The 27,909-nt window shown below is 50.2% G+C and overlaps 3 protein-coding genes across 15 annotated transcripts in view; 2 read left to right on the top strand and 1 right to left on the bottom strand.

Moving 5' to 3' along the window:
- The window catches only part of CDK12 (cyclin dependent kinase 12), a 29,976-nt gene extending 27,701 nt beyond the window's left edge, over nucleotides 1-2,275 (bottom strand). For 2 of the 4 annotated variants that reach the window (XM_074891987.1, XM_074891988.1), the window contains exon 1: nucleotides 795-2,274. In XM_074891987.1, coding sequence (XP_074748088.1) covers nucleotides 795-1,846 — 1,052 coding nt within the window. In that variant the 5' untranslated portion in view covers nucleotides 1,847-2,274. Of the gene's footprint in view, nucleotides 1-794 lie in introns of all 4 variants that reach the window. The other 2 variants (XM_074891989.1, XM_074891990.1) reach the window with 2 other exon arrangements.
- A 269-nt stretch (nucleotides 2,276-2,544) lies between these two features.
- On the top strand, nucleotides 2,545-19,455 carry MED1 (mediator complex subunit 1). Of its 3 annotated transcripts, XM_074891984.1 has the most exons (17): nucleotides 2,545-3,049; nucleotides 4,905-5,011; nucleotides 5,837-5,915; nucleotides 6,368-6,422; nucleotides 6,551-6,683; nucleotides 7,428-7,456; nucleotides 7,841-7,912; nucleotides 8,231-8,305; nucleotides 8,915-8,988; nucleotides 9,357-9,446; nucleotides 10,176-10,287; nucleotides 10,561-10,685; nucleotides 10,873-10,991; nucleotides 11,620-11,821; nucleotides 12,020-12,115; nucleotides 12,223-12,328; nucleotides 13,157-19,455. In XM_074891984.1, exons 1-17 carry the CDS (start codon nucleotides 3,022-3,024, stop codon nucleotides 16,404-16,406), a joined length of 4,752 nt encoding a protein of 1,583 aa, XP_074748085.1. In that variant the 5' UTR covers nucleotides 2,545-3,021; the 3' UTR covers nucleotides 16,407-19,455. The 3 variants fall into 3 exon arrangements, with proteins under 3 accessions (XP_074748085.1, XP_074748086.1, XP_074748087.1); XM_074891985.1 differs by lacking the exon at nucleotides 5,837-5,915; XM_074891986.1 differs by lacking the exons at nucleotides 2,545-3,049; nucleotides 4,905-5,011; nucleotides 5,837-5,915; nucleotides 6,368-6,422 and having other exon boundaries at nucleotides 6,599-6,683; nucleotides 7,357-7,456.
- Nucleotides 19,456-19,849: 394 nt separating this feature from the next.
- The window catches only part of FBXL20 (F-box and leucine rich repeat protein 20), a 43,771-nt gene continuing 35,711 nt past the window's right edge, over nucleotides 19,850-27,909 (top strand). For 2 of the 8 annotated variants that reach the window (XM_074892077.1, XM_074892078.1), the window contains exons 1-3: nucleotides 20,122-20,321; nucleotides 20,968-21,181; nucleotides 21,282-21,328. In XM_074892077.1, coding sequence (XP_074748178.1) covers nucleotides 20,280-20,321; nucleotides 20,968-21,181; nucleotides 21,282-21,328 — 303 coding nt within the window. In that variant the 5' untranslated portion in view covers nucleotides 20,122-20,279. Of the gene's footprint in view, nucleotides 19,886-20,121; nucleotides 20,322-20,967; nucleotides 21,182-21,281; nucleotides 21,329-25,521; nucleotides 25,990-27,909 lie in introns of those variants that run through there. The other 6 variants (XM_074892073.1, XM_074892072.1, XM_074892076.1 and 3 more) reach the window with 5 other exon arrangements.

Here is a 27,909-nt window from a genome sequence, read left to right as displayed (position 1 = left end):
TGAAATAAAACACGCAGAACTACCTTCAAATAATAGTTTCCTTCTGTAGCAAGGTTACTGACCAAAGAAAAAAAATGAGAAAGTTATAGTTAAGCCAGAATACAGCTGGTTCCTACTTGCCCTTCCAGAATGCCCCGATTTCAGAATGGAAGCAAGAAACTCTAGTACTGAGAAAAGCAAGTTTAGGGCAGGAAGGTGGAGTTTACATGTGGTCATCTAATTCAAGGGAAGAGAAAAGACAAGTCAGTTCAGAAAGAGCAAAATACACTCAAAACAAGCCACCCTCCCAAAAATTGTGATCAAGCTCCCACACGTAGTAAACAGGTAAAGGCTTCCAGAGACAGGTGAAAACATTCTCCCTGGCTGAACTTCCTGCCAGGGAAGCGCCTTAGATCCCACACCAGGAGCTGAACGGCTCCGTCTCCCTTCAGAGCACAACCCTCCCCAGGAGCCTTCGGCCCTTCTGCGGGGGCCACCTCCAGAGGTGGGTGTAATTTAATCCCAGGAGCTCATTCAGCCCTCGGCCGCGCTGCTGAGAACCAACATGGACGCTGCCCTCCGCCAGTCAGGGAGGTGCCTCCCAAAGCGCGAACACCATTTTAAAGTGAATTGCCACCAACCCAACCAAAGCGATTCCACACAAATCGCTCTGCAGCCCAGTCAGGCAGCCAGTGACCTGGGCCCCACCGACATGAGGAAGGGGGTTAACTCCTCCCATGCCCAGAGCGACCCCAACCACCCCCAGCCACCTCCCCGTTCCCCAGGGCAAGGAAAGCCACGTGGAGAGCACGCACCTGGCGATGGGGCTTCGGCTCACAGACCGCTTGGCGGCAAAAGGGCTGCTGGAGCGGCGTCGGCCGTAAGGGCTCGGTGACCTCCCGCTGTACGAGCCGCTGCCTCTCTCGTAGCTCGAGGAGCGTCTCCTGTTGTAGGGGCTTATGGACCTCTGTCGCCGGCTGTAAGGGCTGGGAGAGCGCGTGTTCGACTGGTAAGCCACGGGCTCCTTGTAGGGTGGGCTGATGGACTGCCGGCGCGAGGAGCCGCCGGGGCTCTTCCTGTAGGGATCGTAGTTACTGGATGTGTGAGAGCGGGGAGGGCTGAGATCGTACTCCTGGATGTAGGAGGCTCCTGAGGGGCTGTCGTCCAATTTAGGGCTGTCGGACCATTTTCTGTGAGGACTTCTGGACTTCCGCTTCGGACTGTCAATTGTTTTGTAACTTTTTGGAGCATCCCTTTTCCGATGGCTTTTACTGCGCTCTTTGTGGCTGGACTTGAGCTCCCGATCCTTCCTGGATTTCTCCTTGTGCGCTTTGGCTGACCGGGACTCCTTGTTGCTACTCTTTGAGGACAGTGACTTGGGGTGCTCCTCGCTTTCGAGGAGCCTCTTGGAGGAGCCCGATATTCTCTCCTTGGTGGACCCGGACCTGCTGGATGCCTCCAGGCTCTTTTCTAACTTCCTCTCTTTTTCCGCCTGTTTGCTCTTCATCAGCTCACGAATGCGTTTGTGCTGGTGGTGCCGGTGCTTCTGTATCCTCTCACTCCTGTCCGCTTTCCTTTCCTCGTTCTCCCTCCTGTCCAGCTTGAGGGCCACATCATCCGAGAAGGTATCCGAATCCGAACTGATGTCATCGTACTCCACCAGCGGCTTGATCATCGCGCCCAAGGGTGCTGCTGCCTCCTGGGCTGCCAGCGGTGACTCCTTGGAGTGCCTGGACTTATGCCTCTTGTGCCTGGAGGCCAGCCGGTGCCTCTCCTTGCTGTTCGAACTCCCGCTGCCAGGCGCGTGTTGCGAGGACCCCCCGCCGCCCCCATCCTTCTTGCCCCCATGTCTCTCCGGATTTGGCATTCCTCCTCCACTGTGCTCGAGAGAGGGGAGGGGGGCAATCCTCCAAAACCCCCAAACTTCAAACTTCCTCCGCGCCCGCTCCTCGCACCATTCACCCCGGCCTCAGCCCTCCCTGCCGCCAACACCCCCTCCTACATGGGGAGCGGGGCAGGGAGCGCGGCCCCGCGGCGGCTGGAGGCCCCGGAGGAGGCGGAAGGGGGGGTGGCAGCAACCGGGAGGGGAGGGGGAAGGCCACCGGCCTCACCGCCTCATCCGAGGGGCCCAGGCCCGGAGGGCAGCGCCGCCGCGGGGGCGCCCCGGGAAGGCGGGGCCTGGGCCCGCGATCCCTCCCCGCTCCCTCAGCACCGGGCGTCCGGGCCCCGCGGGCCGCCGCGCCGATCCCTCAGCCGGAAGGCCCACGGGGCACCACCGCCGCCCGCGCCCCCCCTTGCCCGGTCCAACCCGGCCCGGCCCGGCCCCGCCGCCGCCCCCCGCTCACTTCCCAAAGCGAAACGGCTCCGCGTCCAAGGGGGGCACCCGCCAACTCTCGCGAGACCCAGCCGCTTCTCGCGAGAGCGCCGCCACCCACCGCCCGCCGCTCCCGCGAGACCTCGCGCGCGGCCTCTCGCGAGAGCCGGGGCCGGTGACGCGCGGGTCAAACTTTATTGGGGCGCCGGGCGCGGACAGCGCCCGCCCCCCCCAATCTTTAGAGAGGCGCCGCCGGCGGACACGCGCGCGCTGCCCCTCAGCCTGGCCCGGCCGGGCGCGGTTTGAAGGCCGCTGTTGAGCCGGTCTGCCCGGGAAGGAGCGCGCCCAGCGGGGCGCTGGGGCTGACCGCGGCCGGTAACGGGAAGGGGGGGAAGGCCCGGCCCGCTCTCGCCAGCCGCCGCGCTTGAGGGAGGCGGGGGGCGGAGCCTGTGGCCGCACGCCCCGCCCACTCCCCCCTCCCGCCGCGCGCGCGTGCGCTCCCGCCCTCTCGCGAGACCCGCCCGCCTCTCGCGAGACTCGCCCGCCCCTCGCGAGAGGGCGGCAGCGCAGCCGCGGCCGGAGCGATGGCGGCGGCCGCCGCCGTGTAAGGCCGGCGCGCAGCGGCCCGGCCGCGGCTTCCCCCCCACTCCCCCTCCCCGCCCTTCCTCCGCTCCCGGCCCGACGTGACGCCCGCGGCCCGCTGTGGGCCGCCCGTCCCCGCCCGCGCCATGAAGGCGGCGCCAGCCGGCGCTGAGGGTGAGTTGCCGCCGGAGGGGCGCGGCTGGCGCTCGGGCTTCCCGCCGGCCCCCTGAGGAGACGGGGTGGGGGCGGGCCCCGGCGTCGCCGAGCTGGGGCTGAGGTGCCTCTCCCCGAAAGGCGGCTGCGGGCCGACGGGGGGGTGAGGATCCCGCGGCCGGTGGCACCGTGCCGGGGTTTCTCCGGCGCCGTGACTCGCTCCCCCGGCCGGGGCTTGGGGCTTCGTGCCGGCTGCGGAGCGGTTCCATTTTTGAGGGAAATAAAGGCGAATATCCTCGTGATGCTCTTAACTTTGCTGAGATCTGGCAGAACTCTCCCTGCCCCTGGACTTAACGCGATCTTATGGATGTACATAAATACCTGGAGGGAGGGGGTAAAGCAGAGGGAGCCCGGCTCAGTTCAGGGCAGAACTGGAGGCCACGGGCCCAAACGGAAAGTCAGGAGCCTCCACCTGAGCATCAGGAAACACTTTTTCACTCTGAGGGTGCTCAGAGAGGTGGTGATGTCCAAAATCTATCTGGACAGGGCCCAGGACAACCTGCTTGGGCAGGGGCTTGGACCAGGTGACATCCAGCCTCAACCACTCTGTGATTCTAACGTAGCTGAGAGGTATAAAGTGTCTGAAAAATGTCTGGCAAACATTTATTTCTTACACTTGGATTTGGTGGGGTCTGCACTGGGTTTATAAAGTGTACACGCATCAGTAATGGAAACAAACCCTTGACGTTTTGCGATGAGGGCTTCCAGCATTGCATGTGGCAGTTAAAATGTCGTAGACATCTGTTTGCCTTGGCCCCACTAGTGCCAGTGACAAGATTAATTTTGGCAGTGATGTCCGCTGAGATTTTTTACAAATGCAAGTGTAGAAAAAGCTGTCTCTTGGTAAAAAATGACAGAATTGTAGTAGTCCTGAAACCTGAGTTCTCTCTGCGCCTGTGTCCAGCTAGATAGTAGAGAAAAAATGAACCATTTAATCCTGGAACTTTTTTAGCCAAACTGTCCAACACTAGGTTTTTTGCTTAGTCACTGATCCTGTATCCCTCCTTTTCTCTCATCAGAGAGATATTATTCATAACATTGGAACTTTCTAAACTCTACAGAAATGAGCTTGTAGAACCACAGGTCTGGGGGATATGAGAAGTGTTTTGTAAAGGCTGAGTAGGTTCCAGGCTGGTAGAGATCCGTGGCCCCTCCAGTTGTCCACTGCTTCATTGTCTCGCGGTGGACGGAGCCGTGCCCGGGCTCTGGAGCAGCACCGAGGAGACACCAGCCCGCGGGTTTCAAGCCCGGTGAGGGAGGAGTGTGTCTGATCAGAGAATTTGTGACAACTGGCAATTGGACTGATTTGGTTGAGGTTTTCGGTGGTGGAAGAGTCTTAAAATCTTTGTTGTACAAGAGGTTGGAGAGTGGGAAGAGTGAACAGTGAAGGGGAATCTAGGAAATGAAATTTAACCTCACTTCTTTAACACAACGTTTTCTACTCTCTCTATTTCCTCTCCCGGGGAAGCTTCATCTTTAGACCGTGCTGTTGTATCTTCAAACGGTGCCCTGATAAATTCCTGTCATGCCAGAACTTAATCTGATGGGGCCACATCGTTCACAGTCCGTGCAGAACAGGAGCTGGGCTTTTCCCAGCGGGCCCGTAGGCATTTTATGGTCCTTTAGGTTTCGATAGCTTGTGATGTATCCTTAATGTTTGCTGAGCCTTAAGGTCTAGGTCACAGGGGTAAATCAGCAGTAAATCGTGTTTAGCTTAAAGGCGGAAAGTGTTTCTATTACAACAGCCAAGCTGTTTTATTTATAAAACTTCAAATATTGTCTCGTTCTCTTTTCTGAATATTCCTCTGTCTTACAGAAACAGAGAAGCTGAATAAGATGAGTACCCTCTTAGAAAGACTTCACGCAAAGTACAACCAAAACAGACCATGGACAGAAACCATGAAGTTAGTCCGTCAAGTCATGGTGAGAATTGTTGGGATCTCCACAGGAGGGTTTCTGAAGTTTCTGTAGTAATAATTTTGCTGTCGGTTTGTTAGATCTCCTCAAAGAGGAGAACCTTTTGTTCAGGCCTTGCCTTCCTCCTGGGCCAGCGTGGCTGAGGCGTGCCAGTTCTCACAGCCCGCAGCGCGCAGGGGAGGGAGCGATGTCCGTACCCTTCCTGTCTGATGGGCCTTTGCCTTCCCCAATTCCAGCCTCCCCCTCTGCAGCCCAGTTGACACGGGGCAGCTGTCAGCTCAGCGCCAGGAAAAGGCTCAAACTTGGGGTTTCAGCCGGTGCTGAGAAGCCCAAACCGTTCTGCCACTTGCTCTTTCAGGATGTTGTGTTTTGTAAAGCCACTTGCTCCCTGTTCAGTGATATTCAAAACTCTGTGTTGGCTTAGTCAAACGCGGGTTTGAAATGCTGGTCTCTGGGTGGGGGGAAGGAGGAGCAGGAGGCAGGGGAGAGCTACATCAAAGGCTTCTGTATGTATTGTGGTGTTAAAAATTTGTCTGTCTCGTTATTATATAACTCTTGGCTTCTGCCTATTAAAAAGTCGCTACAGTTGGTTCTTCCAGATGAGCAAGTTGCTTAAAAGAAAATAAATAAATTCCAGGCCTGCCTTTGTTACCTGCTTCCAAACCAGATACTGTTCTCCTACAGGAATCAAAGTGAGGATGTAATTTTGGGATGAAATCTAATCTGCTTTTAATTACCTAAATAAACTTCACTTGACTGAGCAAATGTTGCAATAATTCCCTCTTACTGAGTGATACAGAAAAAGGATGTTTTTCCTTCTTTCTGACTAAGGAAAAGCGAGTTGTGATGAACTCTGGGGGGCACCAACACCTGGTGAGCTGTTTGGAGACTTTGCAGAAGGCGTTAAAAGGTTGGTACATTCGGCGCCTGCGCTTTACGAACTGCATCACAGCGATACGCTGTGGAGATCCTCCAGATCGTAAAAGCAAGCAGGGTTCTTGCTAGTGCATTTCACTGCCTTCCTAGCAGATCTGTGCTCTCGTTTACACAAGCACGTGTGTCTCGGTGCCAGGCAGCACCACTCGAGATTGCCCGTGTTACTGTTGTAAATGCCCACACCTGAATTCCACTTGTGGAAGAAAATCCGTCCTCTCTTTGCAGTTCTGAGAACGTTTGGTTTTCTCTATTCAAATTGTTCTGCCTGTGTTTCGAGAACAGATAATGTGTATAGTTGCACATGTGAAGGTGTGAGCAGACATGGGAGGGAGTAACTACTTGAGATTGGTTTTAATGCTGACGTCTTACGCCTGGGGAAATGTCGAATCATTTCACTAAGGCTTGTTTTTTGCTCTCTCCATCCAGTATCTTCTCTGCCTGCCATGACAGATCGCTTGGAGTCTATAGCCAGACAAAATGGGTAGGTCCTCTCCTTTATTTTATGGCAAAGGCTTTTCCTGTTTATCTGTACACATCGTAATCTCGCTGCTGGTTTGATTATTTTTTGTGTGCATCTCAGAGCAATTTTTGTTTTGTTTTGTTTGTAAGCCTCGGATCTCACCTTAGTGCGAATGGCACCGAATGTTACATCACTTCAGACATGTTCTATGTGGAAGTGCAGTTAGATCCTACAGGGCTGCTGTGTGATGTCAAGGTGGCTCACCATGGAGAAAACCCTGTGGTATGTATTACTGACAAAGATGAGGGTAATGCCTTCGTGTCTTTGGAACTGCATTTTGGGTCCCTTTTGTTTGAGCAGAGGAAATGGATTATATTGAATGTTCCCCCAGATGCAGCGTTACACCTTTGCTGCTTGTTCTAGTGGAAGGTGAAAGCCTCCACGGAGCAATCTGTTCTCGTGGGTTAATCTGATCGATAGTGTGTGCAAGGACCCTTCTTCTGATGGTCTCTCTTTTTCTCTGAGTGGTTTTATAACTGAGGAAGTTATCACTGTGTTTCTGAGAACTTTATTTCTGGAGGGAAATTAGTCTTACAAAACTTAGATCTGTGAATGGAAAATACTGAAACGTGGAATGCTGAAAGAAAATGGCTTTGCTTCCCTTCTGCACATGTGTGAGAGTTTGAACTTGCTGTTTCCATTGGCCTAGCCACTCTGCTGAAAACAGGCCATTTTTAATATCTCTCTATAAGACTGTAGGTTTTCAACCTAAGGGTTCCCAATTTTAAAAGTTTATCTCAAATCGGTTGTTTAAGAGGAAAGAGTATTGCTTGAATTTGTCCCAGAGGGGGTTGAGGAGCAGAACTAGAACCATAGCAATGTGTAGTTGTGAGCATTGTGTTGCTGCTTCTGAAAAGCTGATGCTCAGGAATTTTACTGTCCTAATATTTTACAGTTGCTGTGCTGCACAAAGACTGAAATTGCTGCATTCGACATTGATATCCTTGTATGTTCTTTCCTTTTCAGAGTTGTCCAGAATTGGTACAGCATCTGAGGTGAGCAACAAGAGTTGTTTGTAGCATTTTCTGACAGGCTTCCCTTTGCAGTATTGATCTGAGGCTATTTTATGTCTGGAAATGCAAAATGTTTCATAACTGTTCCTTCCCTACAAAGTCTCTACTTCTCCAGGGGATTTTCTGCCCTTGGTTCAGATACTTCTGATTCTGACTGCTGTGTGTACATGCTGTCTTGGAGGCCACAGCACAACATTCATCAGAATCATTAAAGCTGGATCATTTAAAGAACATGTTTTGTAGCTTTCATGTAGCAAAAGTCTTTTGCTAAGTGACTTACTGTCTGTATTAATAGAGTTGTTTAAAACAAAACCTTATCTGCTACGAATCTGAATGCATGTTGCTTTTTCTCCCTCTTCCTTTCAGAGAGAAAAATTTTGATGAATTTTCTAAGCATCTAAGGGGGCTTGTGAACCTGTATAAGTTGCCAGGAGATAAGTAAGTCTAGACTATGTATTATATGTATTTACAGCCACATATATAAAATTAACAAATCCACAAGCCTTTCATTCTGTGCTTAAATTTTCTTTGTGTGTGATCCTACTGACTTCATCAGTGTGGCTCGCATGTGCACGTGGTGGGTGGGGAAGATCTGACGTGAAGTGGGAATGCAGAATGAAAAGTTATAATCTCTAAATGCTCAATCTGATGGCAAGTGCTGCAGCGTGTCAGCCGGCAGTTCTGTGAGCTGGATTTCATTGCACAGTTCCTTTCAGTTTTTCTTATATTGTTTTGTGGTTTGTTTTTTTTCCCCAGCAAACTTAAAACTAAAATGTACTTGGCTCTGCAGTCCTTAGAGCTGGATCTCTCAAAAATGGCGGGGATGTATTGGTAAGGATGTCTGTGGGGTTTGTGGGTTTCTGGTGTTGGTTTGTTTTTACTTAATAACGCTGCATCCTGTTGGCAGATGCAGGTCCTGCCGAGTATCGTATAGCCGGGAAGTGTCACACTGGTGCCTCTCTAGTCTGACATTATTGCTAAGAAGTGCAATGCTGAGGCTATAAAAGGCCTGTGCTAGCAGGGGAATGATATATATGTCTCTAGAGAGAAACATTGCTTGGAGCTTTCTGAGCAATTCCTTTTTAACTGCAGAATTCAATTGGAAGAAAGTCTGGAAGGTAGAAAGTTTGTAACTAGATGGATTAGTGGTAACATGTTTGTGCTGGTTTTGGCTGGGATAGAAAGAAATTGGTACAGTAAGAAATTGAGAAACATTTGACCATTTTTCACTGCAGTAGATTCAGTGGATAAACCCTCCATGCTGTAGAGAGTAAAGTAGCTTTTGTTTTGCCTATAACAGTGTGAAGTTTAAGATCGCTACCTCTGTGTGACCGAGAAGTGTGTATATTGAGCCAAAATCTTAGACTGCCATCAGCACATGAATTTTGGCTTCAGGTGTGACTCCGGCTTGTTACAGAGCTGTGATTGCCTCTCTTGCAGGCAAGCCACCAATGCAAATCCCCTCGACAAGATTCTTCATGGCAGTGTTGGCTATCTCACCCCCCGGAGTGGAGGTATCTTTGATTAATACTTGAAAAGAATAAAAATTACATTGTTCAGGGTCCCCGTTACGGATGTTAGTTTCATGTTAAATGATGGCAGTAATGGAGGGGGAGTAAAAGAGGGACAAGGTGGTTGAGTATTTGTAAGTCCCACGTGATCCAGAAAGGCACCTTTTCGTCACAAAGCCACACACGGTAGTTCTACGGCAGGTGGCCGTGTCTGTGTCTCACAGCAGAGCAACAGTTCTCTCAAGGTGCACTAGCAGCTCTGCACAGCACGTGCTGTGTTCCAGTGCAAATGTGACGTGGTGACAGGGGTTAATAATAATCGGGTTAACTTGTGTGGTCGGGACGCCTGTTCAAAAGCTTCTCTCCTGCAGGTCTCCTGATGAATCTCAAGTATTATGTCTCGCCCTATGATTTATTTGAAGATGGCACTGGAGCCTCCGTTATTTTGCACGAGAACAATGGTAGGTCAGCTTGAGAAGCTGGTGTGGGCTACTACTGCTTGAAGGAGAGAAGAAAGCAGAATTCCAAGTGTAGCTCCCCTCTGCTGTCACCCTGTAATACAGGAAAATCGTAGGTTGACTTAGAGAGGACGCGGGTTCAATGAGCCCAGGTGTAAGTGCTGGCTCAGTCGCCCATCTCGAACCCTGGGGCTGTGCTGGGGTTTGAACTGGGCGGCTCCCGCAGGCGGTGGGGTGACAGTCTCCAGACAGAGCCTTTTTCCTTAGGGTGAATTTCATTGTTAAAATGGGATTTATCTTATTGGGGGAATATTTGTGTCTCTGACATCTTACTGGAAGATTATTTCTTCTGCATGTACACAGATGCTGTCTCTCGCTAAAACGACAAAACCAAGCACTAATTAAAACTGAGACTGGTCTCAGGAAAGAAGAGGGTGAAATTGTCCGAAATCATTATTTGTTTTGCTTCGTAAAGAGCATATTACAAACTTACAAATGTATTTGAAATATATTTTCAGAATTATGCAATTGGTCTACCTTGCCAGAGAAACGTAGAGCATTGGGTAGCGTAACTAGTTTGGCCGTAGTCCATTTAGTGGTGAAGGTGGACGCTGAAAACTGCCTTGTGGAGAAAGTGAGATATTTCCACCGCAGCGATATTTAATTCCTAAAGCTCGCATTGTTTTTTTTCCCATCGGCCTATTTGTTTTCTTTTCTTGCCTCCTCTTGCAGTTCCTCGCTCTTTGGGTATGAATGTGTCAGTCACAGTGGAGGGGACCATGGCTATGTACAAACTTCCAATCGCGCCTCTGATCATGGGCTCGCACCCGGTGGACAGCAAAGGGTGAGCGAGGGACGCGCCGGCCGGACCTTCTCTAGATGCAGGTTGAGTCCCCTCTCGAAGCCAGAGTGGGGACGTGACTGTGTAATGTCATAGCATTATATAAAGCATTTATGTGCTGTCTTTAAGCCAAGAAATAGTGTTTCAGGCATGTGACGTGCTTTTGAGGAGTGTCTTTAAGAAGGTGTAACAATCTGCTTGTGTTTGAGCAACCATGAAGTTGTACAGAGTGATGCCCTGCATCTAATAAGATCCTGTGTTACCCCAATATTGCAGAACTCCGTCTTTCTCATCAATCACCAGTGCCAACAGTGTGGACTTACCAGCTTGTTTCTTCCTGAAATTCCCTCGTCCCATTCCAGTATCTCGAGCTTTCATCCAGAAACTTCAGGGCTGCACAGGTGGGTTGCAGATCGGTCAGATACTCCCTAGATTTGTTAAAAAACTGCTGCTAATTTTTAAAGTGTGCCAGAAAAGTTGCTCAAGGTTTTGTGCTATTTTCAGTAAAGCTCTTACTACGCCTTCTCTGCCCCACCATCTCTTTCCGGCTCCCCGGTGCCATCGTTCTGTGCCCTCCTCTTCCCTCAGGTATTCCATTGTTCGACACGCCACCGACGTTTGTGCCCTTGTATGAGTTGATCACACAGTTTGAGTTATCCAAGGAGGCTGATCCTCTACCTTTAAACCACAATATGCGCTTCTATGCAGTAAGTATGTGGTTACAACCAGGGCGTTACGCTTGTAGATGAGCAGTTGGGGTTTTTCATCTGTTTCGGGTATCTTTTGAGTAGGATAAAGGAAAACGGTACAGCATTTATTCATAGCAAAAGCTGTGCTACCCAAGGATTAGAGTTCAGGTGCAGACATGACCACAGTAATTAGGAAAGTTAGGTAATGAAAAATCCATTGGTGTTGAAGTGCAGCTGCAGGAGTGACAGCAGAGGTATCGGACTGCGCCTTCCTGGGTTCTGTCCCTTCCTCTTGTTCGGGCTGCAGGGTGTGGCTGAATCACATCGCTTTGGGAGAAATCCTGGTTCTTAAATTTGTCAGTAACAGGTCTCCTGCTGCCTTCAGAGGATTTCTCTTCCCCTCAGAAGGGGTGCCACACTGTATGAAACTGGTTTAGTGGGGACAGTGAATACTGTTTGGCAGTACTACTTCTGAGGAGTGTTTTGCTTGTTCAGATTGGAAGGAAAGCGTCTTCGTTGTTTGCTGTTTTCAGCCGGAAAGGTGGCTTGGCATCACTTGGATCTGGGGCCTGCTCTTTCCTTCCTAGATGTCTGTTGTTGCCTTGTACCCAGCAGGAATTGGAGTAAAGCAGAAATTGTTTGTCAGGCTCTTCCAGGACAGCAGCACTGTTACTTTCTGAACAAAGATGCTCCTCTCCCAGATGGACGAAGTCTTCAAGGAACTCTGATTAGTAAAATCGCCTTCCAGCACCCTGGACGGGTTCCGCTCATCCTCAGTTTGATCAGACATCAGGTGGCTTACAACACACTGATCGGCAGCTGTGTCAAGCGAACAGTTTTAAAAGAAGGTGGGTACTGCATCACATGTGGAGAATAAGAAACCCTGGGTAATTTTCCCAGGTGTAGCAATAAGAAATGAGGCCTATGCTGCTTTCCATTTTTTCCCCCCCTTTTTTTTTTTTATTTCCTTCTATATGAGGGTGTTGAGCTGGTGCCTCTGGTTCATCCCCCGTGTTCCCTAATTTAACAGTTCCCATGTCTTTCAGATTCTCCTGGGATCCTGCAGTTTGAAGTTTGTCCTCTCTCTGACTCCTGTTTTAGTGTATCCTTTCAGCATCCTGTGAATGACTCCCTGGTGTGTGGTAAGTGGACTCGGTAAAAGCGTGAGCGTGTTTATGGGAAGGAAGGCAGGGTGTTCTTCCACTGGTACCGGGAGTTTGATCTCTTCCAAACACCTTCTCTCTTTTAGTGGTGATGGATGTGCAAGACTCGACTCACGTGAACTGTAAGCTGTACAAAGGGCTGTCTGATGCTCTTATCTGTACAGATGATTTCATTGCCAAAGTTGTTCAGAGGTAAGCTGGATTTTTTTGTGCCGCCCTCACTCCAGATCATACAGGTGAACGCACTGTCTATCTCCTATTTATCCCGGCGGTTTTGGAGCCGTTCTGTCTGTGGATGAGTTTTGGCAGTGGTTATTTGGAAGAGAGGAAAATTTCCCCACTGGAAATTCCATTCCAGACGTTCAACCACAGCCACTTATTTTTGAGCGCGTGTCCGAGGTGCCACCCTGGTCCTGCCTTCTGTAAGCGCTTGCTTTCTAAGTCTTGTGAAATGTGGAAGAGCTCCCCTGCAGTTTGTCATTTGCACAGGCCTTTTACCAAGGTTTCTCCACCCCAGCCACCATTCAGAACACAGCACAGTGTTAACAGGGCACAGCACAGACGGTTTTGAGTGAGAATAGCTATTTTTTCTTTCAGAACATTATCGGCTTGCCCTTGAGTAGAACGTGGCACTATCATTGATTTTTACAGCGTTGCAGGAAATCGGGTTTGCCAAGCTCAGGCAAAGGTGTTTTCTGGCAGAATCAGAGTAACAACCTAGATTGTTGTCCTGTGCTTTAACTACAAGATCGTGATCTGTCAGCTATTAGAGTTAATTGATTGATTAATTCTCCCTTTGTGATTGCAGGGCAATGCCTAAAGGCACAGTTGTCTCGTGATGGGATAAGTGTAAATACAGGCAGAACAGGAGGGCATTTCCAGTGCCCGGACCTGTTGCTCTCCTGTGCCCAAGAGCCTTACTGCTTGCCTTATGTCTGATGAAGCTGTTAAAACGTCTTCGGCGAGCGTTGCCACAGGGCAGCAAAATGCATGCTAGCCCCTTTGTCTTGTGTCTTGCAGGTGTATGTCCATTCCTGTCACCATGAGAGCAATTCGCAGAAAAGCAGAAACAATTCAAGCAGACACGCCGGCCTTGTCCCTCATTGCAGAGACAGTAGAAGATATGGTGAAGAAAAACCTTCCCCCAGCCAGCAGCCCAGGGTATGGCATGACCACAGGCAGCAACCCAATGAGTGGTACCACTACCCCGACCAACACTTTTCCTGGGGGGCCCATCACTACTTTGTTTAACATGAGCATAAGCATGAAAGAGAGGCATGACTCGGTGGGCCATGGGGAGGACTTCAGCAAAGTGTCTCAGAACCCTATTCTCACTAGTTTGTTGCAGATCACAGGGAATGTGGGCTCTACCATTGGCTCAAGTCCAACCCCTCCCCACCACACCCCACCACCAGTATCCTCACCAGCAAGCAACACCAAGAACCACCCCATGCTCATGAACCTTCTTAAAGAGAATGCCCCTCAGGATTTCTCCACTCTGTACGGGAGCAGCCCTCTCGAAAGGCAGAACTCTTCCTCTGGCTCCCCCAGAATGGAAATGGGCCCTGGGGGGAATAAACAAAAGAAAAAAAAATCCCGCATGCCGGCCGACAAGCCCAAGCATCAGACTGAGGACGATTTCCAGAGGGAGCTCTTTTCAATGGATGTTGACTCCCAGAATCCCATTTTTGATGTCAACATGACTGCAGATACCCTGGACACCCCCCACATTACTCCAGCACCCAGCCAGTGCAGCACTCCTCCTACCACCTACCCCCAGCCTATACCTCACTCACAGCCCAGTATTCAGAGAATGGTTCGACTGTCTAGTTCGGACAGCATCGGAGCCGATGTCACCGATATCCTTTCGGATATAGCAGAGGAGGCTTCCAAGCTCCCCACCACTAACGAGGACTGTCCACCCATCGGTACTCCCGTCAGAGACTCTTCTAGTTCAGGACATTCACAAAGTGCCCTCTTTGACCCCGATGTTTTCCAGACGAACAATAGTGAGAACCCGTACACGGATCCAGCAGACCTGATAGCAGACGCTGCTGTGAGCCCCAACAGTGATTCTTCAAACCATTTTTTTCCAGATGGAGTAGATTTCAACCCTGACTTGCTGAACAGTCAGAGCCAGAGTGGCTTTGGGGAGGAATACTTTGATGAGAGTAGTCAGAGTGGAGACACTGATGATTTCAAGGGCTACACATCCCAGGCTCTACCTCCTTTGGGGGTGCAAGTCTTGGGGGCTGATGGGGGGGAAAATAAATTTAAGGGGAGCAATCAGTCCGATACAGTAGACTTTAGTATTATTGCAGCTGCAAGCAAAGCACTGGGGTCCTCTGACATCATGGAGCATCACAGTGGAGGTCAGAGCCCTTTACTGAATACAGGGGATTTAGGAAAAGAAAAGTCTCAGAAACGGGTAAAGGAAGGCAACGGTTCTGGAAGTAACATGGCAGGTCCCGGGATGGATGGGAAGCCAGGGAAGCGCAGCCGGACGCCGTCCAGCGATGGCAAAAGTAAAGAGAAACTTCCAAAGCGGAAGAAGCAGGAGACAGACGGGAAGTCGCCGTCGCACAGTTCATCAAACAGGCCCTTCACGCCACCAGCAAGCACAGGTGGGTCCAAATCTCCTGGGAGTTCAGGCAGATCTCAGACTCCTCCCGGTGTAGCTACTCCTCCTATTCCAAAAATAACCATTCAGATCCCCAAAGGAACAGTGACTGTTGGCAAACCGTCTTCGCATGGCCAGTACACAAGTAGTGGCTCTGTCACCTCCTCCAGCAGCAAAAGCCATCATAGCCATTCTTCCTCCTCCTCCTCTTCTTCCTCCTCTTCAACCTCAGGCAAAATTAAAAGCAGCAAGTCAGAAGGGTCTTCTGGCTCAAAGATGAGCAGCAGCCTCTACTCAAGCCAAGGCGGCTCGAGTTCGGGTCAGTCCAAGAGCTCGGCTCAGTCGGTGGGAAAACCCGGATCCTCCCCCATCACCAAACACGGCCTCAGCAGCGGTTCTGGAAGTACCAAGATGAAACCTCAAGGAAAGCCATCGTCGCTTATGAACCCTTCCATGAGTAAACCAAACATCTCTCCGTCTCATTCGAGACCCTCGGGAGGTTCTGACAAGCTTGCTTCTCCCATGAAACCTGTCCCAGGTACTCCGCCGTCATCTAAAGCAAAGTCGCCGATCAGTTCAGGTTCCGGAGGCTCCCATATGTCTGGGACCGGATCAAGCTCAAGTATGAAATCGTCTTCAGGAATGGGATCCTCTGGGTCTATGTCACAGAAACCGCCTCCGTCATCAAATTCTTCGACGGCATCTTCCTCTTCCTTTTCATCTAGCGGGTCTTCCATGTCTTCATCTCAAAACCAGCATGGAAGTTCCAAAGGCAAGTCTCCGAGCAGAAACAAGAAGCCATCTCTGACTGCAGTCATAGACAAACTCAAACACGGGGTTGTCACTAGCGGGCCTGGTGGAGACGACCCAATGGATGGACAGATGGGGCCAAGTTCCAATTCCTCAAGCCATACGATGTCCTCCAAGCACAATATGTCCGGAGGCGAGTTCCAGGGCAAACGTGAGAAGAGTGACAAAGAGAAATCTAAAGTCTCTGTTTCTGGAGGATCCGTTGACTCTTCCAAGAAGACTTCAGATTCCAAAAATGTTGGAAGCACTGGAGTGGCCAAAATTATCATCAGCAAACATGATGGTGGTTCCCCTAGCATTAAAGCCAAAGTAACTTTGCAGAAACCTGGGGAAGGAGGTGGGGATAGCCTGAGGCCTCAGATGGCTTCTTCCAAAAGCTATGGGTCCCCTCTAATCAGTGGGTCCACTCCAAAACACGAACGCTGCTCTCCCAGCCACAGCAAGTCACCAGCATACACTCCCCAAAACATCGACAGCGAGAGTGAGTCGGGCTCTTCCATAGCAGAGAAATCCTACCAGAACAGCCCCAGCTCTGACGATGGCATTAGGCCCTTGCCTGAATATAGCTCAGAAAAACACAAGAAGCACAAAAAAGAGAAGAAAAAAGTGAAAGACAAAGACCGGGACAGAGATCGGGATCGGGATAAAGACCGAGACAAGAAGAAATCTCACAGCATGAAGCCAGAGAGCTGGTCCAAGTCCCCAATTTCAGCCGACCAGTCTCTGTCCATGGCCAGCAGCGCCATCCTTTCGGCTGAGCGGCCGTCCCGGGCCAGCCCGGAGTTTCTGATCGGGGAAGAAGATGATGATCTCATGGATGTTGCTCTGATTGGCAATTAATTTTCTTAGTGTCTTGAACAGATGAGCTGTACGCAGGACCTGCGGGTTCTAGAGATTGAAAGAAAGGAACCGTCCGTTGCAAACCTGCCACGCTGATTTTTATGGGGTGTGTTTGAAGAGGAAAAAACAGTATTTCCGAGGATCTCCAAAGTCTGAACAGAAGGTGTGAGTGCCAGCAGCTCGTTCGGCACGCCAGGGTCCTGACTGTGGCCTTTCTCCTGCCGACACTTACCCTCCTTCTTAATTTATAAGTATTAACAGCCCCATTAGTTAATGGGTGTAAAGCTGAGTGTGTGTGTAAGTGTGGGAGCAGCCCCCAGACCGGTGCAAACAACACAGGTTACCCTGGGAGAGTCCGAGCTCCTCTGCCCTTCCTCCCATTCAGAATAAGTTGCTTTAGTACTTAGGAAGTTTTAAACTAATTATTTTAGGGCATGTTTTAGGATTGGGTTTTATTCTTTTTAAAAGGGTGGTTGGAAGCAAACAAAAAATCTTTTTTCATTTATTTTTGTGGCATTTCTTCATCGATGAAGGTGTGGTGCTGGGGAACTTCAGCTTCCTCTGACCCGAGCTGCTCTGCAGAGTCGGGCACCGTGTTGTGATGGGTGTCAGCAGCTGGTGCCAGGTCGCCGCGGTGAAGGATTGCGGGCTTACGTTTGACTTCCCTTTCATTTTGGCTATTTATTTATGTCCACATCGGAGTGCCCTGTGCTGCTTGTCTTCACACAATCCCCTTTAATTGTGTGATGCAGAGCCCAGAGGGGCGTGGGAATTTGGGTAGAGCCCGTGGATTTGGGCAGCTCTGCACACGTGCAGCCACTGTAGCTTTGGTGAAATTGGTGAAATTCTGGCGTGTGTTGGAGCAAATCTGAGTTGGAAAGGGACTCCGGTGTCTTCATCTGAGCGTTGCTTCCTCGGAAGCCTGGCAAACAGAGCTTCCCCAGAACCCCCTGGTGCTGCATTTGTAAAGCGACGGACTGTAACCCGCACGCGTGCCAGTCCTGCGAACACTTTAGAGCCAGGCTTAACTTCTCCACGACGAATACTTCCATTAGTGTCGCTCGAACAGCTCGTGTGCATTCACGGTTTGAAAACGGGCCTCGTTTTCTCGGTCTGTTCCTGTTGCTGAGCCCTTCAGGGTTTCATTGGGGTTTTTGATTTTTTTTCTTTTAACTTCAGCGTGCTGCTCAGATAGTCGTCGTGGCGATGCAGACAGGCATCGCCTTCTCTCTCTGGGGGGTGTTAGCCTGGCAGAGTGAGTCAGCCGTGCCCTGGTGTCAGCACTGACACTGCTGGAAAAACAGCCCCTGACTGGTGCATCTGGGATAAGAGTTGCAGCAGAAGCAGCTTTCCGCTTTTGGCTGGAATTAAGAGCATGACTCAGGCATCCTCTGTGGTCTTATCTTGTGGCCCCTGAAGGAAAAGAGACTCAGGAGAGTGTTTTATTTTTAAAAGCAGTTAAATCTGATTCACTGAAGAGGAATGTGGGAAACCAGGAGTTCTGTGAACACATCTTTTGAATTACGTACCGAGCAGAATCCCGCTCCCGTTGGATTTTGCTCTTGATTCCCAAAGGCCAGGATTTCCCCCGTGGGAATGAGATGATTCTCCATGTTTGGGGATGCAGTCTGAAAAGACGTCAAGGATTTAAGTTGCTTTTAAACCAGAGGGATTTCCAGTCCTGCTTACGGTCCAACCCCAGCGATACCCCAGGCAAGCCGGTTCTGTTCCGGCTCGTTCCAAGCCGTAGCGAGGCCGATGCCTTTTCAGTAGGGTGGCAACTATTCAGTTAATTACAGGGATTTTTCGCCTCTTCCTCCTGCCTTTGGTTTAATTCCAGGGCTCCTGCAGATGTGACTTTCTCCAAAGCCCCCCCAGGCTCTGGGGAGCCCTCCCTTGTATTTTCCACCCTTCACGCTTTGCGTACCGTAGCTTCCCGCTCACCATCTTCATGTGCTGAGATAACGGGAAAATCGTAAATAAAGTCTGAACCTGGAGCAAATGAAGTTATCTTACGCAGCATCGGAATCGTTTGGCTGTGGGGTGTCTGTGAAGAGGATGTAAGAAACACACCACCGGATGAATTTATCTGGAGACCCTGCGACAGCAGCTGCATCCCGGCGATGACGCCTGTTCAGACTCCGGCAGGTTGTCATCTGGTTTCCTTCTGCCCCTCTTTTTTTTTTTTTTTTTTTTTTTTAAGTGGTTTTCTTTCACAAAAGCCCTTTGATCCGTTGGGGGTTGTGTGAGGCACAACCAGCCTTCAGAAAGAAGCGTGCTTGAATCAGGGCTGGGGGGTTGACGGGACGGATTGCTGGACTTGTCACGAAGCAGAGTTGTGTTTTACTGGTATGAAACAGTAAAAATCGGAAGGAAATGCAGTTCGGCTTCATAATTAACACAAAAATGAATTTTAATGGAACGAGCTGCACACGTTTCCTCTCTGCTCACCCAAGACCAAAGTTCAATATCCTAAATTTCTCCTGCAGAAACAGAGGGAACAGCCTCACCGCGGCCGCCGGAGCCGCCGCACCCAGGCCGCAGGGCAACACTTTTAAAGCTTTTCGCCCCGTTTTGGTGAACTGTCCCCTTTTCCCTTTGTGTGATATAAATCATGTGAGAGAGAGAGACCGGAGCCGGGCGCCGGCCGTGCAACGCCTCCGTCGCTGAGCTGAGAGCCGAGGGACGCGACTGCGCCGACGTTTGAGCTGTTAATGCTTGGTCTCTGACAAATGTTTTATTTTTAAAATATTTTTGCTTATCCTCGATGATTATTTTACATCTTTCAGTATTGGAAAGATAAAAAGGTGTAAACAAAATAAAAGCCAAACCTTTTAATCTCAGGTGGTGAAGTGTACATGGAGATTAAAAGAAAATGGTTCTTTCCTAAATGGTGGTGATGTAAATACCTGTCTGGAAATTTGCGTTTTTTGTAAATAATCCCGGCTCCTTTTGCATTCTTTTTGGACGTAGAGTGTACTTTCAACTTTTTTGGAAATATGGCAAAGAACACGTTTATTTACATGCAAATAAATCTCTTTGGTACAAAGCTCTCGGGTCTCTGGAAGCGGCGGGGGGGGGGAGGTGGCGATCCCCGCCACGCTCGATTTTCCCGCGGGAATGACATCACCGTGACGTCACGCCAGCGCGGCCCGTGGTTGGTCGAGCCCCGCGGCCTTCCCGCTCCTCCCGGAAGGGAACGGAGAGGCGGGGGACGCCCCCCCCCCTTTCCCCGGGACCCCCGGTCCCCGCGGCGGCACCGGGGTGGGGTGGGGGGGCGTTGGGGGGAGGACACCCCCCCCGGATATGAGGGGGAGGATCCTCGCGGCCCCGGATGTTGCGGGGGGGGGTGGGGGGGTCCTGCAGCCCCCGGTGTCGCGGGGAGAAGGGGGGGGCGCCCCTCACAGCCCCCCCCCCTCCCTCCCCCGTCGCACCGGGAGGACCCTGGCGGCGGCGCGATGGGGGCGGCGGCCTGTGGGGTAGGTGGGGGCGGCGGGGGGGTGTTCGCGCAGCCCCCCCACCGCCCCAATTCCTTCTCTTCCCCGCTGCCCCCTCCCACCCCCCCCCCCGCCGCAGCGCTGCTGTTCCCCCCCCCCCCCCCGCCGCCTCCCCTCCGCCCGCCGCCGCGCGCCGTGCCCGGCGCTGGCCAATGAGCGCGCGCGTTGCTGGCAGGTGCGGAGTGTTTTTGTTTTGGGTTGAAGTTGAGGCCGGAGGAGACGCGGCGGCGGCGGGCGGAGGCCGCGGAGCCCCGGTACCCCCTGTCCTCCTCCCTCCGCCGGCCTTCCTCCCTCCCTCCCCCCCCCTTCCCCTTATCCTTCCTCCTCCTTCTCCTCTTCCTCCTCCTCCTCCTCCCCGCCCGCCCCCGGCCCCGCCATGCGGAGGGAGATGAACGGGGTCACTAAGAGCCGTTTTGAGGTGAGGCCCCGGGGGTGCGGCCGCCCGGCCCGGCTGAGGGGGTGGGGGGGGGCAGGCCGCAGTGTGTCCGTCCCCCCCGCAGCGTTGAGGTGTGGGGCGAGGCCCCCCCCCGGCCGGGACAACCGGTCATCGCGGCCCTGTGGTAGAGCTGGGGGGGGGGGGCGGCTTTACCACAGGCCTGTGGGCGGGGGGACCCCCGCGGGTGTGGGCGGGGGGGGTCGGGCCTGTTGCCCCCCTTGGAGGGTGGACAGGGGTGGTGTGAGTGTGAAACTTCTTGGCCCACCACCACGGCCCCGTTGATATCATTTTGCCCCAATTTGCGTTGCCCCGTCAGATGTAAACTCCTGGGGGGGGGGGGGGGCTGCGGGGGGGGGCAGGGCGGCTGCCAACGTGTTGCTGCGGGTGTGAGCGCTGGCAGGGAAGTTGGTGGAGGGGGGGGGGTGGGAATGGAGCCTGGAAAACAAGACAGCCTGCACGGGGCCGGGAGGGGGGGGGGGGAAGGTGGCCCCACCGCGGCTTTTTTTTGGGCAGTAGCCGGGAAAAAATTTGATTACGGGGAGGTGGGGGATGGAGAGGACGGAAGGAGCAGAGGGTAAACAATAAGATCTATTCAAAGACCATGGCACAAAGCGGGCTATCGCGCCAGGGCCGCTTCCAGCTCGGCATTGTTGTAACAGCTGTCTTCCCCGGGTGGGGGAGGCGGCTGGTATCGGCGCTGAGAGCAGCAGCAGCAGCGGGGTTTACTTTTCATCGCTCTAAGAGGCTGTTGTGGAGGATGAAAATACCTGCCCGTTCCTTCTCTCCACCGCCCGGCTCGTGTTTTGTACCAGGACAGCATGGGAGGAAAAGAGCCCGGAACGGTAAAGATGTGGCTGTGTCCCCCTTCGTGGAGGGGGGACGGGAATGTCATCAGGGGAAAATAGCGGTTAATGGTAAACTGAAGAGTGTCTGGTTCTGCAGAGAACGGCGTTGAATTCCCCAGGAACCTGGCTCTGGAGTTGAGAAAGGTGCAGAAAATAATGCTTTTGTGATACTGCACAAGAAATTATTTTCTTCCTCTGTCACATCTCTGTCAGCCGGGATAAATAAGTAGCAGCGTGTCTGTTTAGAACGGTTTCAGGTTAAGGGGTGTTATGATATTCATGCTTCTGTGGCACTCAAATGATAAAAACATTGAACTAAATCTGGCGACTCAGAAAGAGAAGGCTGCATGCGTAACGTGTTTTATCCGGGGTTATTGTTTTTACCGTTCTAGTCTTGTTCTTGGCTGCACAGATTTTTTTAATTTTTTTTCCGAGAGGTTTTTTTTTTTTATTACTGCGGAGTGGCTGGTTACAGAGCAGCATAAAGAATAAAACCACGCTGGTAGCAGTGTTCTGTGGGGAAACACCTCATACAGCAACAACCTCTTTTGCTTGTTTAGCCTTTGTCTTGAAGTACTAGAGTTCGTTCTGGTACTGGGAGAGCGTTTCATCAGGGTTATACCAAAACAAGATTAGCCCAGCTCTTTGTGGAAGAGTAGGGAAGAGTTTTGGTTTGGGTGGGTTTTTTTTGCTGGAATTGTCCGTTTTTTACTATGGGAAGAAAGTAACGCACAAGTTGAAAATAAGCAAAATTCTCAAAGAGTATTTGAGGGCTAAATTAAGATTCTTTTTCACTTTATATTTGTACAGGAAGAGTCAGTGTATTATAGAAGGGCTTACTTTGGGCTGCAAGAAGTGCATTTAAACATTATCCCGTTTCTTGGATATGTGTTGGTGGGAGGGCATGGTTTTATTAGCCCTAGCATTGATTATCTCTGACCCACTCACCTATATGTCCTGGAAGGGACGAGTTTAGAACTCTTTTGCTTTAAATACATGGTTTTCTAGCGAGGGTGGTTTGGTCTGAAAAGCTTCTGAAATGTTGGTGTATTCACACTTACAGATTTATTTTTCAGAGGGGAGGCATGGGTAGAAATTCAGCCATGCTTTCTAGAAAACAGTTTGCAATGTTTCTGCTTTAAAAGTAAAAGTCCTATTCACTGAGGAGAGCTGCCTTTTAGTGTAATAGTTCACGTTTAATGTGACATAAGGACAATTATGCAAAAATGTGTTGAGACTGGAAGCTGCTATTCAAAGTTGTTGAATATTGTAAGATCAACGAAGACAGCACGGGGTTGAATGCTCGGTGATTAGTATCCTCCTACATAGCCCCTCTGCCTTACCGCTGGATCAGGCACAGAGCTGACTGCCGTGGTAGTTTCCCGGGCTGAGGAGTGGTAAGTAGGGCCTTGGAGTCTGGAGTCTTGGGGAAAAAATAGCTTGTTGCAGAGTTGTGACTAATGTATATTGTGTCTGTTTCAGACTTTAAATAACAAGCGAATTATTGAGGGGGAGTTTGGTTTGGGTTTTCAGACTTAGTTTATTGACTTTTGTTAAGCCACGTAAACAGATTCCTGAACTATTGTTGTTGGGTAATTTTAAAATCCAATCTAGAATGGATTTAATAATAATTTCTTCCTACTGTAGTAATAAAATATGGTAATGGAATATGGACTAAGCTTCTTAAATTTGACTTGCATATGGGTTTCTGGTACGTATGTGTAGCCAGCCGTCTGTTCCAGGAAGAATGGAACTCTTTTTTTTTTTTAAATGAAAGAATGAACTCTGGCATGCCCAGCCAAACGAGCATATTCTAAATAAGTCCCTTTATAGGAGGTGTGGCCACCACAGAGAAAATAACCACTTACTGTAGCAAAGCAAACAAAAAGGGAAAACATTACCCAGATTGACTCCTAATTTTCTGTGGTGTCGGTTTAATATGGAGCATGCCCTGGCAGATTGTAGTCCTGGCTTATATTTGGGGTTCCTGCGCTTCCTGTCGTACCTAATGTGCGACGCCTGATGCTGAGCAACAGCAGAGAGGAGGGGTGTCCTCTCCTGATGCTTTGCACTGGCTGGTACTCTACTGCGTGTGAGCGTGTTTGCTTCCAAAGCCCTAGTTCTCATCACTTCTTTAATCTGTTTCATCTGCGCCCTCCTGGCCTGGGATGTCATCTGGAGACCAAGTGTCTCGGGTTCGCTTTCGCTAACTCGCTGCTCTCGACGCGTCGTCAAAAAGCAAACGACGACGTCTTCTGGGGCAGAGCTTCTGGTTTTGAGAGCGGAGTGGATGTGGTCGGGTGGCACCGCGCTGAGGTGACTGGCACGTACACAGATGTGTGCCCGGAGCTGAAAGAAATGATCCAGCACAAAACTACCTGCCTGTGAACAGGAGCAGAGTTTTGTATGAAACTGGCTTCCTTGGTGTTAGAGCAACCGTGGGACGACTTCAGCATCAGCAGACTCCTGGCTCTTAAGCTTTCCCCTCGCAGGGATCTCTTGCTCTGTGGTGTCTTGTGTCCCATCGAGCCACATTGTCAGGCTTAAATAATTATAGCTGCTTTTGTTCCAGACTGTGAGCAACACATGTAGTCTCCTCTACATCCTTAAACAAAAACAACAACACAAAAAAAAAAGCACCGTCCTTTCCAGCTTCCTCCGGGAGTCTTCAAAACCTCCAATTAGCAGGAGCTGATTCTGGCTGTAAAGCATTTCTTTATGGGGCAGTTTGTCCTATTAAATAAAACGTGAACACCCAAGGATGTGTCTGAGGAACGAGCGTGTGTACGAGCCTTGCGAGCACCCTCAGCCGGACACGTGCACCGGGCCAGTGCATTTCACAGCATTTCACTCATCCCACGATTCAGGATCCTCAATGTGAGGGAACTCTTAACTCTTCTGAACGGGGCTAGTGGCCTCCAGAATTCCTAGGTCTCGCTTGAACGTAGAGCTGCCGTGAAATGAGGTAAGCTGAAAGCAAAACGAGAAACTTAAAATGCTTCAAAATCAAGTTGCCTTCTAATAATTAATCCTGTCTACGTTCAGAAAGCCAGATTGAATAATCTCGATTACCCTAATCCCATTTTTGAATCTGCTGGGTTCCAGGCTCTTAAATGTCTTTTCGTATTTCAGGGTTGCTTGGCTTTACGGTTTAGAGCTGATCCTTTTGGGGTTCTTTGTTCCCTTTGCTGGGCTGCTCCTGTGCTTCTTTCTATCCTTCTGGTTGGGCTTTGTTATTTCAGGCACTGGAGGTTGTGTAAACAGAGGGACACAAACAAGGGCAGGGAGCATCGATAACTCTTTGCATCCCATGGCGTCTCTCCTTGCTCTTTTCTAGCAGAAACCTGCAAAAACTGGTGTTACACTTACCCTGGTGTTTCATTTTCTATGGCAAGAGAAACTGTTGCTGACATGAGGCAGTGAAGACACGAGGTAGTGCAGCTGTATCGCAACAGTTTTGTTTTGGCAGATACCTAATAATGCGGCTCATAAGTAATGGGAAACACTGTCAAAATAAAAAAATACAGATTTGGGGGGGTGTTAAAGCTGACGGCTTTTCCGTACTCTTGTTCACTCCCCCCACCCCCATTTATTTTTTATTTTGGTGTTATGCCACACTTAACGTGTAATACTTTTTAAGCCAGCGCTTCTTTTTTTGGCAGATGAATAATAAAACGTTACTTTATTGTGTACAAAGTGGTTGTTTAAACATTAAGATAATAAGAGATGTAAACTGTAACTTTGTTTCACACCCTCACCGTGCTGGTCCTGTGGCTGTGCTCTGTCCTCTGGTAGAGGAAAGAGGAATCCAGCGAGATTGGGAAGCAAAAGTCAGATCGGTTGTGCCAAAGATAATTTACCCAGGCTACAGGGAGATGGGGAAGGATTAAAGAGGAAGGTGGCTTTTTGCTGGAGGACAGGGCAGTGGGGGGAAGTCTTAGTTGCTCTGAATTTCTCCTTTGCAGTCTACGTGCCGTATTTTGCCATGCAGGTGCCATATAGACAAGTTGCCAAAAGCCATAGAAGGTGTAGTGTGGGGGAAGAAGTTAATTCTAAGATTGACGGATAAAGAAAACGTTATTTCAGAAACCAGTTCTGATTGCTTTTCTTTTGCATCTTTTTGTTAAGTTGGTGCAGGGGGAGGTTTCAGTCTCGCAGCTCTTTCACCTTGTAGTCTTTGTACTAGGCAGCCAGAGGCACATCCCTGCCGTAATTAGGTAGAGCAGCAGCTTTACAAGCGGTGGATTATGTGTGTGCTTTGACCTTAGCCCGTGTCACCTGAGAGACCAAGCTTGTGTTGCAAATTTATTTTTTTTTCCCGAATGGGAGTCTCTTCTTCCTCCTTCTTCTGCAAGGAGTTGAGCTTGCAAGTTGGGTAACAGTGGAAATGTTGGCCCTGGCAAACAGTAATTTCAGCAGGAAATATAAGCAGAAATGCCAGAAAACCCGTATTTCCTCCCCCGTCCCTGGCTGACGCGTGGTGCAGTGCTGGGGCAGCGCCCGATAAGGGCTCGTCCCTGATCTGGCCTGAGCCGTGTGAAGAGCAGTGGCTGTGCCTGAGGTTTGGGCTGTCGGTGTGCGGCGCCGGTGGGGGCTCTTCTTGCAGGTTACTGAGGTGAATGGTGCCAGAACGGGGGTTCCCCGAGGGGGTTTCGCTTGGAGCTGCCGGTCGGAGCAGCCACTGCAGACCACAGCTTGGGGACCGCGTGTGCTCCCGAGGAGAGGCACCCCCCTGCTTGGGCTGCGTCCGTCTTGCATCGCAGCTCGTGTGACAGCAAAAGGGGTTCGAGAGCCGGCATGCACCGGTATGTCTCATTTTATTTTAGATACCATTATTAATTGGGGCCTGGGATAGATCAGGTAATTGTTGTTTTCACAGTTGGATTCCCTTGCTGTGTATTGCATTTGACTCACACCATTACGAAAGGCAACCCGGCGAATGTTTCAGCCTTACGGATACGGTGTGAAACCTTTAACTGCGCGGCTGTGCGGAGGGGCCCAGGTCTCTGTGTGCCTGGTGGTTTTGCTTTCAGATCGACCGTCCTTTTACATGTGGTGAACTCGCCCAACGCCCGTCACACCTCATCGCAGGTTTTTGAGATGCCATCATTTGACTGTTATTTCCAAGTATATATACCAATAACACCATCATCATCTTTTAGATAATAGCTGAACACAAACCCAGTAGTGAAAAAACCTTATTGCCAGTAATGTAGAACTGTAGGCTCTGGAGAGGGGCAGAACTGTAAGAAATTTGTTTATCGAAGCTTATTTGAATCATGATGAGCCTTGGTACGTACTTGGGGAGCTAGAGGAGTCTCAGTTTTGGCCTGAAAATATCAAAGCATGTCTCTGGTTTTGGGTTTGGTTTGTTTTTTTTTTTTTAAATCCATTCAAAGGGTATTTGTAGTAAACTGCTACCCTGCTAAAATGAGCTCTAAAAAGAAAAAAATAAATAGTGGTAGTGGGTGTTTTATAGCATAGTCCATGGCCATAGGCTGTGTCCCTCTGAAGTCAGGAAGTCTTTGTCTTATTTATATTCTACTTCTTTGTTGGTCTTGGATGTTGTTTTTATGGGCAACGGTGTATATTTAAAACTTCGAAGGGTATGTGTGCGAAAGTAGCATCATTTTAAATCAAATATCTGTAATAGGTCATAAAACGCCCAGATGACCACTCGCAGGATGCTGAGGTTTTTAATGGAGCTGAGAAAAGTAGACGCCCAAAACCAGCTTTGATGACAGCATATGTGGTATTTTTGCCTCTCGCTGCTTGCCCCGTCTAGTTAACGTATAATGCCAACTAACTTTGACCTCTGCAGTTCTTGGACGTGCGAGCTATCGCTGACGTTTTCGGAGAGTGTTTTTCATTCAGCACCAGATACAACTTCTGGTAAAGACAAAGCCGATTAACTGCAAGCTTCTGCCTCCCCAATCTGTCACCAGGCTGCTCCAGCGGGAGCTGCTGGGGTGTGGATCTCCTGCAGCCTCTGTCAGCCGGGGAAGTCGGGCAGCAAAAACGCGGAGAACGGCTGGTGCTGGTGGTGTCTTTTAAATTGCAATTTAAAAATGAACGCAGCGAGCTTTTAGGTGTAGTTGTGGGATGCTTTGTTTGTGGAAAACTGTCTCGGAGCCAAGACTGGGATAGAAGAACAAAACAGATGAACAAAAAGCCTGTGAACGTGCCCTGTTGGTATCTGACAGCAGTTTCTAGTTTTTTAAAAAAATAGGATATAGCACATGTGGTGCTTGCCGTTGAAATGGTATTTCTGAAATCATCTAGTACCTCACCTGCGCATCTGACTTTGCGCTCGAAAAGTAAAGCTTCAACACCACGACCTTGTATATTTGCACATAAATCACCTGATGAATTTCTTCTCCGTGGCAGTTTCTGCGTTACGCTGCTACGTCAGAGGTGTGTGCAGCGGGCAGTTCTTTATCGTGGGCTTGATTTCTATAGGGCTTTACTAATCTTTTGTTCGGCCTCGTGCTTTTAGCATTGCTGATTCAAAAAAAAAAAAAAAGCTATTTATTTAACTTTGTTACTGAATGCAGAATAGTCAGGCTGCACAGAGAGGTGGCTCATCCATGCCCCAGCTGTTTATCACCAGCAGAAATTTCAGCTTTTCCAAAGCAATGACAAGCAGATGAGGAAGAAGTGGTCTGACGGTGTGTGTCGAGTAATTTGCCTATTGAGCTGGTTTTAGGAATATTAAGCCTATAACA

The sequence above is a fragment of the Strix uralensis genome, chromosome 22 (assembly GCF_047716275.1).
Source record: "Strix uralensis isolate ZFMK-TIS-50842 chromosome 22, bStrUra1, whole genome shotgun sequence".
In the NCBI taxonomy this organism is placed as follows: domain Eukaryota; kingdom Metazoa; phylum Chordata; class Aves; order Strigiformes; family Strigidae; genus Strix; species Strix uralensis.
The sequence above is the reverse complement of the archived record's forward strand: the minus strand, read 5'-3'. Positions and strand labels throughout refer to the sequence as shown.